We start from the raw sequence: 13,096 nt of genomic DNA on the forward strand, positions 1-13,096 counted from the left end.
GAGTAGCAGTCAACATTTGAGTTCAGTGATATGTCTGGCACTCTAGTAGGTGCTTAAGTAGGTTATTTCATGAGAAAAACCTAAGACATAGACTCAGTCAAGGGAAGTAACTAACTAGTAATTGGCAAAGCCAAGATTTGAACCCAGATCTGAAGCCAAAGCCCATATTCTTCCAACCACAACACACAGTCCTCAAAACTGGAATTTTGTCATCATAGGTTTGTATGTTAACCAACAACACAGCATATCTTCCATCTCACTCAGCAAGTACAGTAAAATCTCATCAATTCAAATTCCAAAGTCTAAATTTGTGATAACTCAGAAGGAGACAATGCTAAAAGTTTACCTTTGAAGAAGGTTACTGAGCAAATGTGAGAGCATGAGTGAGATGACATGGAGATGTTTAAGTACTTAAGGAGGTAAACTATTTGTTTCAACTTAGCCCACTGTTAGTAGGAGAATAACCATTGCTCATGGAAATAAGCTTTGCTTATCGTTAAAATATTTTAGCAGGACTTCTGGTTAGAAATACTTTGCTAGCAGTTAGTTGAGGTATCTGAATACTGTCAAACAGAACTGCACACTCTAAGTAAACCTTTTCATTAATTTGGATGGGCCTCATAATGAGAAATCAGAATGAGTGAGGTTTAACTGTACTTCAAAATCTACAAATATAGGCTGCCCAAAAGACTAAGGGTGTGCTCGCTGCTTCTTGTAAGTAAGTCTCCAGCAGGCAGGAGTTGACGAAAGACTCAATAATCTCTGGACAGAACACATGGACTACTTACGGAATGAGCACTACATGATGACGATGAGGTTTTGGATAATGAACTGCAAGAGGCAGGTCCTCTGATCAGTCTGTTCAGCTGTTCCAACCATTCCTGGAAGTCCTGGTTGTTGTTACAATGGACCACAATTCTCTCCACTGTGTTACCTACATCCCCCAGTTATGATCAATTTGAAAACAAAAGGCAAGGAAAAACTTGAGCTTGTCCCATTCATAAATACACTTCATGCAACTAGGACTTGTGTGTGTATTTTCAGGGGTTTTCACACCTATGGGATAACCCTGCTGAAATTTCTATATCAGAAACAGATAACCTGTGATTATAAAGTAAATAAATATTCATGTCTGATTTAGAAAACTGTCCTTGATTTTTACTGCTTACAGAAGCTTAAAAGTAGTGTAAAACTTCACCATAAACAAACTTGCAATCCAAAAATGTAAGCACATAGTCCATCTAGTTAAGTCTAAAGTGGGAATATTGTCCTGGTTCCCCCGGTATCAAAGTTGGAACAAGATCCAACTAAGACTGTTTACAACCTTTTGGCAAACACCAAATCTTAGGCTCCTTCTTGGGAAAGAAGAGGGTAAGGCCATGATCCCCGTCTTAGCCACTGTGCCATATCAGCACCAACAGTGAGGCCACTACATATAAATGACACAGACCTGGCAAAAGGGATCATAAGCTAAAATGTCAGGGAGCATTACTGAAGCCTGGCATTATGCTCAATTTGTGAAGAAAGTTTGATGGCTTTTCAGAACTTTTTAGAAATACAACCAAATCTTACTAACTCATGGGCTGATGATAAAATTGCTGATAAAAGTCCATATCTTTGGCTCCTCTGCCACCAGGGAACAAATGACAGAGGGAAAGAAAATTGCATTTACATCAGTCCATTTCGTTATTCCTTAGCTCTCACAAGTAGCTCTTATGCAACAGAAGATTGAAACTAATGGCAAAGCCATGGCTTTTGAATGAGAGGAGACTTCTCTGTGCTATTGCTGTACCCTAATTATCCCAGGAAATGGAATATACTTTGCCATGCCCACATAAAATTTGCTCGTGGCCTATGTAACAGGAAATAATGGCATTTATTTATTAAATTCCCCTTCATTCCAAAAAGAATTGGAAGCAGTTACATGAAAAAGAGAAAATTACCTACCAGTGATTTCAAATGTGCAGTCATTCCCTTCAATTTCATCTAATCTAGTCACCACCGTTCCTGCTACTGGTATTTTTCCCTATTAGAAAAAGAACATTCTCATTAATTCTGCAGTTATACAGGTCTCTGTTTATTTCACTTAGATTTTCTGACCCTCTCAGCACTGCAAAATTATGACTAGATGTATTTCTCCAGTCTGTCAATAGATAATATGTTTCCCTGCTCTAAATTTTAATCAGACTAAGAAAGCAAGGGGAAAATGTGGATTGTGTTTGGCTAACACACCCTAAACTATAAGATCAGGATTTACAAAGCAGTTTACTTTTCTAACACATTTTCATAAGAATCAGTAAAAAAAAGTGAAGGCTCAGATGTTATGAAAATACTTAATTGCCAGGCCAAGATGGAACAGGCAATAGTAACTTATAATACTCTATATCTTGGGAGCTGACTGAGGGACATTTAATTTCCTAAGGAGTTTAATAACATGCTTCTTAGAAGCCTGAATCATGTGCTGTGACTATAATAAGACAAACATAGGAGCAGGTCCCAGCTTTATGTTTTCTCAGCAATAATGACATGGGCCTGTACAATACTGCTGCTAATTTATCTAGTTTCCATTTATGCATGCAAAACCTAGTGCATAACTAAAGCGGTGGGTATATTCAAGATAAACTCATTATACTAATACAAAGGTCTTTGATCTAAGGAACATCTGCTCTTACAAGCTCTTTAATTACAATGAAGGGTCAGAATATTCTGGTTCTCCTGGCTTGAGCTTTTAATGCCATAGTGGAGATATTGCATCTGGATGGAAACCTGTTTTCATTAGGGGGTCTGCTATGTGTTTTATATGAAATTTACTAACCTGATAGATAAAGCCACTCATCCGAGGACTTGCAGATAACATTATCAGGACATTTGAAAATAACATAAGGTACCGCTCCTCTTTTTCCTGAGAGGGAATGAAAATAATACATGAAGAACAGAATTGGACATTTTATCTGTTGAGAATTTCTGGAATCACTGCCTTATAACATAGACCTTATATAAACAACTGAAACATTAACGGTGATTTTTTTTTAAAAAAGATACCCAACTTGAAAACACAAAACTAGTTGAATTTTACTTTGACATGGACATAAACCGACAGTTTATCTCTCTTCTTCTTATACATAACAATTAAATACAAATAACCATGCTTGCTTTCCATGTATGAAAGCCTGAGAAGTCACCACAGTTTATGCAGCCAGTGAGATGTGCTAGACCTGGGCACAAAATAAGTCTTCAGGTTCACAAAATGAAAATATATTTTACTTTGAAAAAACGGCAAGATGAAGCGGTTTTCAGGTGATAAGAAATTTAGTATGCTCTAACATGTTTGTTAAAGTCGTATTCATAAAATTAGCTTTAGTCATTAAGAACAAGATAATTATTGGATTTATGTAAAATGTAAAAGTAGATACACTTTCTTTTCTTTTCTTGAGACGGAGTTTCACTCTTTTTGCCCAGGTTGGAGTGCAATGGCACGATCTCGGCTCACCACAACCTCCGCCTCCCGGGTTCAAGCGATTCTCCTGCCTCAGCCTCCCAAGTAGCTGGGATTACACGCATGTGTCACCACTCCCGGCTAATTTTGTATTTTTAGTAGAGATGGGGTTTCTCCATGTTGGTCAGGGTGGTCTCAAACTCCCGACTTCAGGTGATCCGCCCGCCTCGGCCTCCCATACACTTTTTTAATGGCACTGAGGAAACCTTGAAACGTGAGGGCTGCTGTGAGGGCCTTCAACAGATATGCAATTAGTATACGCAAAAATTACGTTTGCCTTCCATGACCAGCCATCTTAGCTACAATTATCCTTATGCCTGTCTCCATCTCCTTCCTTCCATTTGAGAAGAGCAACCCTTCCAGGCTAACTATTCTAACAAGTGCTCCACATTCTCTCACATCTTTGTTTCACTTAGTTTTCCTCTATAGACATCTCCTCTTCTTCTCCCAGCATCCTCTTCTGTTTTACTAGCTTTTCCTCTTTTTCTTTAACATATGTACACCTCCTATCCTAACAGACCTTGGCTTGCCCCCATGTGGCTCTTTATGCATAATATCCCATTTCTTGACATTTTATTGCCAAATTACTTGCTGCCTTCATTTTCTCCGCATTGATCCCTCCCTAACTGCACCCCCATTGCTCTTGGAAAGTCATCAATAACTGCCTTCTAGCAAAATCCAATGGCTTCCTCTTGGTCCTCACATTCCTTGCCCTCTGAACCTTCAGCAGCAGTCAGCACACTGGCCATTTTCAAATGCTCCTCGTGGAATTTCCATGACACCATGCTCCCCCAGTTCTTCTCTACCTTCCTCTTTGTCTTTTTATTTTTTCTGGCACTGACTCCTCCTGCCTTCACACCTTTGGGTTTATCCCAAAGGTGTGAATGGCTAATAGTTAGACTCACTGCAGTAACCTTCCCTGGGGTATTTGCATTTTAAATGAGATTGCTTATTAACCCAAAGTAATGAATCTCTGCCAAAGACGTGTCAGAGAGTGTAGGAAGATGTTTTGGGAGAAGGAAGAAAATTCTGACACCCGATACATCAAACCAGGTGCCATAATCAACCTTTCTCCCTTTCCCTGGCCCCTTCCTAAAAGAAATAATCCATCTTCAGCTCCCCCCACCCCCTGGGCTTCTCTCTGGATATTTACTTCCTAGGAAGGCACATCTGTTAGGGACATCTAAGTCTCTGCCTCTAACTCTGACCTCTCACTCACATTTCCATACTACATTAACAGCTGCCTATGGGACATCTCCACCCAGATATCTACAGGTCTAAAATTATATTCTTCATCTCCTCTAGCCCAGGGGCACCACTTCCTGTTGACTTTCCCTTCTAAAGATGCCTCCAATTTGCCCCTTCTGCTCCATTCCCAGTGTCACCACCGTCTTAGGGGACTCCTTCTCACTTTCCAACCCAGCTGGCCTTTCTGCTTCTCGTCCATTCCCTCCAGTTCATTTGACATATATGGGTCTCAGATTAGTGTGAAACATCCCTTTCGGAGTGTTGTTCTATGACTGTGGACTCTTTCATTATTTCCCATGGCCTGTTGCATCCATCTGAACTACTCTTGCCTGATGTCAAGCTTCTGCATAGTCTAATTCTACCTGACTCAGTCAGTCTTTTACTAGGGCCAAGTTGCTTCTTTTGCTCCCTACAGGCTGGTTTCCTTACTGTGCTGCAGCAAACCAAAGCCACATTTCTGTTCTCTCCCAAGATAACAATGACCTCTGCCTTGTGAAATCCTCCCCTTTTGTTTTTGTGCCCCCTCCTCAAGTCCTGTCTCCATAAGGTCTTCTTGATCTCTCCCTCCTGTGAACTTCTATGGACTCTTGTTGAGATTGCAAAATCGAACATTGACTATTTGGTTTGTTAGCTAGTTGCAACTTGTGTTTTAGTCTGTTTTTAATGAGTTCTTTGAAAACAGGGATCATTGCTTGTTCTTTTCTCCTATCTCCTACAGCACCTAGCAGAATGTTGAACAAAGAACAGGTGCTCAGCTTCTGATTTGAATGTTGTAGCATTTGACTTTGATGCAAGAACAAGGAAGAAAAACTACTTAAGGGGCTCAGGCAGGAGGATTGCTTGAACCCAGGAGGCAGAGGTTGCAGTGAGCCAAGATGGCACCACTGCACTCCAGCCTGGGTGACAGAACAAGACTCCGTCAAAAAACAAAAAAAAAAAGGAAGAAAAATATGAAAGATGGAAGAAATGATGTTGAGATTTGAAACACCTTACCTCACATGCTCCATACTGCACCATTACTTGTGACATAAAAATCACATTTCCCAAGTTTTTAATATCTTCTCCTTCCCATGCCTGAATAGGTTCGGACAGTATCTGTAACTCCAGCTGTTTTCTCTTCCTCAGATCTTGACATTGCCCCTACAGAACCAAAGCAGAACATAATTGAATAGGAATTCTTATGAAATAGACTAAAATAAGACCAAAGTAAGATGTGGCTTCTGACTCTTTGGTTCCCACTGAGTCCCTATTCCTCATCGTGAGTCCCATGACCAGGCCTGTTCTTGATAGACAGAAAGATCCACTACCCTAAATCTCTAGGCTTGAGCCCCCAAAAGTTTTGTGAGGAAGGCCTATTTTTCATTTTGCCAAAGCATCAAAACAAAATGCTAAAAAGAGCTAATTTCTCCCTCCCTGTAAAGAATATGGGAAAGCAAGCAGCCAAATCACACTGACCAGAGCCAGGTGAGGACCTGGTAGATTCAGATCTACTGGTTGGTGCCCCTGCTTTAGCTTCTCTTACCTTGTCTATCTTTGCATAAATAGGGCTTTAGTGACAAAATAATTGTATTTCTAACATATGCTCAATTTCCAACAAGGTAACATCTTGAAAATAATAAAAAACAAAAAATTTCTCCTGGAGTTATAGTGAAAGAGAAAATTAAATTCTTTATGCCACAGTGAATCAAACTTATAACGAAACCTAGGCACTGCTGTACTTTGTTTAAGGACCAAGATTGCTGTGAAAAAAATACTAAATTAGTTTTTATTTCTAAAAGGATTTGAAAAAAGAGATACAACTGAATTTCATGATGACATACTGAACCAAGAAAAAATTACAGTTTGCCAACACTATGTGGGGCATGAATACTCTTTCTATTCATCAACACACACACACATATATATACACATACACACGTATATATATATATATATATATATATATATCACTGCTTAAGAAACTGTGAGGTTATCTTAGAGTAATTTAAAAGCATGCCTTCCAAATTGAATATAAAAATAAGCACATGGTTAGTTCTGTTACTGTTTCCAAATGAATGTAAGATAATTTTTGGGGGGTATATTTTCTATAAAATCTCTGCTGTCCCTTTCAGCTACATGGAAACTCAAAGAAATAAATTCACTGTACACATATTTTAAGAGCACCTATAGTAGGAATAAATATACTAAACCATCGAGGCAAGTTATATAACATAATCAGAAAGAAATACAGGTTTTTAAAAAGACTCATTTTACATTCCTATTTATACAAGAAAAAATAGAAGAACCATAATTATAATAAATGCTGTGGGTTTCACTGGGCTGTTCTATTAGCTTGCGCCATGTAAAACTGCCAATATTGGACTGTTTTTGGCATATAACAATGGCAATTTTAATCTAATACTTACTCTGGTCTTCAACTTGCTGTTCAACTACAGACACGTCAATTACTGATCTTTCAACAAGGATTAATAATTAAACATTAGTCCAAATCACTTATAATGCTACAGAATTGTGTGAAATGAAGCTAAGTTTAATCAATTGCCCAAAATGAAGTTTTCTTTCCTCCTAAAATGGCACCAAGTGGTTTTATATCAGTGGGTTCAAGAAGATACATTAACCATCATACTGAAGATACAAGATCACCGGTACTGTTGATGGCAACCTATATAAAGCACTTGCATTTTAGTACTTTAGGTTTTTTCCCCCTTTTAGATTTGATGAAGGATTTCTTCTTCATATGCAAAGAAAAAACTCATACCCTTTGGCATAACTAGTTGAATCCAGTATTGATGCAAATCAGTGAATGACGAGTTACACAGACTCGTCATTAGGTGAGCAATGGGGGTAAAGACAAAGAGACAAAAGGAAACCCCCCACCTACACACCAATGCTTAATGTGGCTTAATGTGGCTGAGACTGTAAATGTGATTGCTTTATACCCTCAGCCTGGCAACCTTTCTTAGGTAAGCATGATTTTTGGAGGACAAAATTAAGTGAAACAATCACTGCTATACTGTCATGAAAGTTTATTATTTCCATTCTAAAGACCTTTGTATAGGGAAAGAAATGTTACACACAAATCGCTCTTTCAGGAATAAAGTATACAAAATGAAGAATTGTGATTTTAAAGCATCACTTACCATGAGAGTTTTGAATGCTACGATTGCTTTCAGAATATCCTGATGATCTGGATGAGTATCCTATGAAAGGAATACATTTGAAAACAATGTTAGAGGAGACAGGATCAGCAGTTGCCAAGGGTTAGGGGTAGAAGGAGAGTATGGCCACAAAGATAGCAAGAGAATTTTTGGGGGATGATGGAACTGTTCTGTATTTTAATTGTGGTCATAGTAACATGAATCTATACCTGTGTGAAAACTCATAGAACTGTGCACCAGAAGAAAAACGTTAATTTTACTGTATACTAAAGATTAAAAAATAGAGCAGCATGGGAGCATTTGGAATCTCAGTGACTCTAATTATTAGGTGATTAAGAAATTAAGAGAGTTGGTAATGCATCATATATTTAGTAACAATGTAGTGAAAGGCAAGAGTTCCCATTTCCCTTTTTGCTATTATACTTTGGATAATGACTATTTAATAATAAATATAATAATTAAATAATTATTCGGGGGACATCATTAGGTCATGTTGTTGGTAGATGACAGGAGGTAGGGAATGGTGGAAACAAGAGTCGTGGTTAGAGAAAAATCAATCTATTAGCCGGGCATGGTGGTGCATGCCTATAGTCCCAGCTACTTGGGAGGCTGAGCTGGGAGGATCAGCTGAGCCCAGAGGTCAAGGCTGTGATGAGCTGTGATTGTGCCACTATACTCCAGCCTGGGTAATAGAGTGAGACCCTGTCTCAAAACAAACAAACAACAACAACAAAAACTCAAGAGAAAAATCAATCTAATTCCATTTCCTAAAATGCCTCCATTTTCTTTCAGCAGTGTGAACATGGCAGATGGGAAAAGATTCCAAGTTTCATACCATCTTTTCCTTCTTAAGCAAGGCTCTTACACATGGCCTGCAATCCTGTGGTACTTGCAATTCCGAAAAGTGGACAGATTCAAAAACGGCTTAGAGGAATCCATAATTCCGTAACTGTTTATGAAGGGAAGATAGAGATTCTTATGGGTAGATGTGCACCTAACATTGAGGCATATGGGATATGACCTTTGGAACTCAGCTGGAGTAAGGGAAGACTAAATCTCCTGCCCCACTAGTCTCGGGTGATAAAATACAGAGCTGAACAGATTAGGGGCCTGACCCTAGCCAAGAATGACATTGCTCATAAAAATTAAGGTTGTATTCCTTTACAGTAAAATTTATCCTTATCCAAATCAACTGACAACCAAGAATTTCAGGCTTTATTCTACTGTTAGCAGCCATGCCAAATGCTCTGAAATCTGCACAAAGTGTCTCACCCAGTGGTGAACTAGTACTAAGGGCTTGTATTTTCTGATGATGGGAAATGAGAGGCAGCCAAAGACATGTGACCCACAGCAAATGGAGGCAGGAGGAGAACAGGCTCCACTACAAGAAAGGCTGAGATATAGGATCCAGGCAGCAGGAGCGTCTGGGATTTGTTTCTCCCCAAAATAAGTGCATATTTGTATTTCGACACTGAAAAGTAATAGAAACTGAGGCCACTCGTTTTTGGATTTTTGTGATAAGCAAGGAGGGGCAAACCTCAAACGGTTCAGCAAACTGGTTTAGCTTATGGAAAGGCATCCAGAGGTCAACACCTTCCTGAGCCCTAACTGAAATTTCACACTGACAGGCTTTGCTCACCAGCTCCCCACTGCCTCCAGCTTTCAGGCAGGTCAAATACCCTGAGAATGTGGTTTCGCTCAGAGAACATTCTTTCAATCCTTACAAATGCTGACAAGCCCGGCAGAGTGCGGGTGCACTCTTTTTCTTTAAAGATAATCAAACCCCTTGAAACCTCAAAACCTTTCCCCAGACACAGGAAGAGCAACTAGGGTAAATGCAGCCTCCTCCAGCAGGCCCTCCTCTCCCACCTACACTTAAATCCCCCATGAATAATCACAAAAGAACGGCTCAAGGAGCTAGCTCTGCTGATTGGTTTTTCATAACATGAGGCCTTTGGTTCTTGGTGAAAAAATATTCAATTATCAGGCCTCATTGCAAAATCTTAATATTTAGAAAAGATTATAGCTATGCTACAACAGTTGCAAGTAAACTGTAGGCTTATAAATAAAAATGTGGGGGGACTCTGATGTACATGCATGATGTGTAGAGAGATACCACTAATATTGTATCCATCCATTAGTCTTTAAGGAATACCAGACTCTTCCATTGTTATCCAGAGTCAGAAAGTTGAATGATGGCAGAATTCTAGAGATAAATATTCCTGTCTATAGTGAACTTGTTCTTTGTACATTCTGATGTTGTTTTGTTCTATCTCCCACCATAAAGTTGGTTAATATACCAGAACCAAAGAAGATTTCTTAGTTGGATTTTGACCAAACTACTGAGAGGGCAAAAGAAAACTCAAGTTAGCAAGTAAGCATAGACTTAAGGGAAGCCACAGGACCAAGGCTTGGAAGAGAAGAGCGAAAAAGGAGAATGATCATTAATATCTAGTAGCAAAGAATAAGGATCTCATTTTGCTGCATAAAGAGGAAAACTAGAAGCCTGAGAAGAGGGAAGAACAGATAAAGTAAATTTTGAATCCAAGACTTTGATTCTTCTGCAAGGCCATTTTGGAGGCAAATTGGCTGCGTCCTCCAGAGCACAGGACCATACTTGGCACACGAGCTTGCGAAAGTTCACCTTCCCTTACCTCCATATGCCGTTCTAACTCTTGCAAGAGAGTAACATATTTCTCCAGTCGCATGAATGGTTTGCTGAGGCTTGTTGTTAAAATGAGGATACCTGGGCTCGATGCACCTTGATTTTCCATGAATTGTTCCAACTCATCACTAGCAAAAGAACAAATATAATTTTGTTACTGTTGAATATCTCATGTAAAGAATTATCAACCTAAAATTATTTTACTGCATTTCACACAATATAAAGCCAAATAAAAATGTGTTTTACTAGTCCAAATGCTGTTCAATTTGTTTTGGCTCAACTAAATCAGGCTTTATTAAGCTCCTTCTGTAAAATCAGCACCAGGGCTCCTTTGGTGAGCCAGACACTCATGATCCCTGGTGTCACACATTCAACAATTACTGATTGAGCATCTACTAAGTTACAGGCTCTGTTCTCTGACGGGGCTACAGCAGTGAACAACAACAACAAAAAATCCCTACCCTTAAGGAGCCTACATTCATGGGCGTGAGATATACAGTGTATCAGATGACCCAGAACTTAAAGTATAATTAAAAAAATACATTTTCTTAATCACTTCAAACGTCCTAGTTATTGGCTGGTCAGGTGCCTAAAGATAACAATCCACAAGGTTGTATCACCCACTTGTAATGTTCTAGAATCACTTCCTGCATTTAGATACCAGCATGTTTGTATGACTAACCACAAAGTCACTTAGCCCAATATCTAAAACCAGTGCAGCAGGTTAACTAAACACTTCCATAAGGCAGTAACTTGGTGAAAAAATATATTAATATTTTATGAACTGTGTGTTGTAAATGTCTAATTCTAAGCCAGTGCTTTCTCTGCTGTTTAGCACCGTTCCAAACTGTTTACTTTCCACCAACAGGGATACTGAGTCCTGGGGCTGCAAGATCATTTTGATATATATTTAAGCAAAATATACTTAGAGAAGGAAACCTACTGCCTAAGTGACAGCTTATGTTGAAACTTCTGCTTTATTAGATGGCCCTTTTACCTCTTTGGTTGGCCATGCATATCCAGTCAGTCACAAATCTTCTTGGATCTGTTCGTTCTTTCCCATTCCTGCTGCCACTGCCTTAGTTCAGGATTTCAGCTCATCCCATCCGGCTCACTTCAATAGACCAACTGTTTTCCTGGCTTCCAGGCTTTTTCCAGGTTCTGCAGACTACCATTTTAGCCTCATTGCTTTCCTACCCAAGAAGCTGAGTGCCTACAAGATCAAGTCTTAACTTTTTAGACTCCTACTGGCTCCACCATCTTTCTCACTACTCCCCAGCAGGAAACCCCTACTGCAAAGTGACCTACTTATTCTCCCTAGAACACGTCTTATGCCATGTTTCCCAACTGTGATGTGCTGCTATAAGGTGTGAAGTGTGTTCAAAAAACTTGCTATCAGTAATAAAGTACTAGGAGGCTGGAAACAGAGTGGATTGCAGGTTATCCTTATTAATTATAGACACCCACCCACACTCTCCCTTCGTGGGCTTTTCTGAGCAGGAGAGAAAAGATGGAGTTTCAGCTAATGCAACAGCAGCCTTGAGTCATGCAGTATGGCATGTATGTTGGGCTGGGAATGGCTGCCTTAATGGAGTCTAGATCACATATGAGAGGTCATATCTAGCAACTGCTGCTAATCCTTTTATAAAACTTTTTAAAAATTATAGAGACGGGGTTTTGCCATGGTGCCCAGGCTGGTCTCGAACTCCTGGGCTCAAGCAATCCTCCCACCTCGGCCTCCCAAAGTGCTGGGACCACAGGCATGAACCACCGCACCCAGCCTGCTGCTTGCTAATCCTTTTATCAGGTTTTGTAGTCTTGTTCCAGCAGTAGACAAAGGGAGGGAAATGTCCTAGACTTAGGGTCATAAAACAGAGTTGGCAACCCTGGATGAGTTGCCTGAGCCTCAACTGACTCATGCTTATAAGAGAGATAAAACCTACTTCCTAATAAAATTGCAAAGATTAAATATTGGGGGTTTTAATGCTACTATTTCATGCTAAGAATTGTACATGCATTCATTCTTGTTTAATGACAACAACATTTCAACATAGGTGTTCTCCCCATTTTACAGATGAGAAAACTGAGAGGAAGGGTGATAGTAAGTGGCTACAGTGGGATTCATACTCAGGTCTGAAGCCAAAGCCTCAGGTCTTTTCAGGGTACCATACTGGCTCTCTGCAGGACAGCATTTTGTAAACTTTAAAGTAGTCAATGGATGCATTATTATTACTATTATCCCAAGAAAAATACCTTGCTAAAATCACATCTTTAAAAACTACCAGTACCTGTGGTTTCCAACTTAATGGAAATTCAATTGACGTTTAATTGCCAACCAAGAGCATAAAGTGCATAAAGAGGTTTAAAAATTCATTGCATATAAAATATAATTAGGGAAATAACTCGGGTTTGGAGTGCATTTGAGTAGAAATGTAATTTGGAGAAAATCATTTTCCTAATTTCTTTTCAATTTAGTAAACAAGTTTTATTTTTTCTTTCAGTGACTAAACGACTGCTCGCATCCTCAAC

General features: G+C 39.3%; 1 protein-coding gene across 6 annotated transcripts in view; it reads right to left on the reverse strand.

Moving 5' to 3' along the window:
• Positions 1 to 13,096, reverse strand: part of ARHGEF6 (Rac/Cdc42 guanine nucleotide exchange factor 6) — a 118,108-nt gene that overhangs the window by 14,313 nt on the left and 90,699 nt on the right. For all 6 annotated transcript variants that reach the window (XM_054545124.2, XM_054545127.2, XM_054545126.2 and 3 more), the window contains 6 exons: positions 10,557 to 10,695; positions 7,885 to 7,944; positions 5,738 to 5,884; positions 2,816 to 2,902; positions 1,948 to 2,026; positions 789 to 934 (listed from right to left, as the gene is read on the reverse strand). In XM_054545124.2, coding sequence (XP_054401099.1) covers positions 789 to 934; positions 1,948 to 2,026; positions 2,816 to 2,902; positions 5,738 to 5,884; positions 7,885 to 7,944; positions 10,557 to 10,695 — 658 coding nt within the window. The remainder of the gene's footprint in view (positions 1 to 788; positions 935 to 1,947; positions 2,027 to 2,815; positions 2,903 to 5,737; positions 5,885 to 7,884; positions 7,945 to 10,556; positions 10,696 to 13,096) is intronic.

This window comes from Pongo abelii, chromosome X (genome assembly GCF_028885655.2).
Source record: "Pongo abelii isolate AG06213 chromosome X, NHGRI_mPonAbe1-v2.0_pri, whole genome shotgun sequence".
Classification (NCBI taxonomy): domain Eukaryota; kingdom Metazoa; phylum Chordata; class Mammalia; order Primates; family Hominidae; genus Pongo; species Pongo abelii.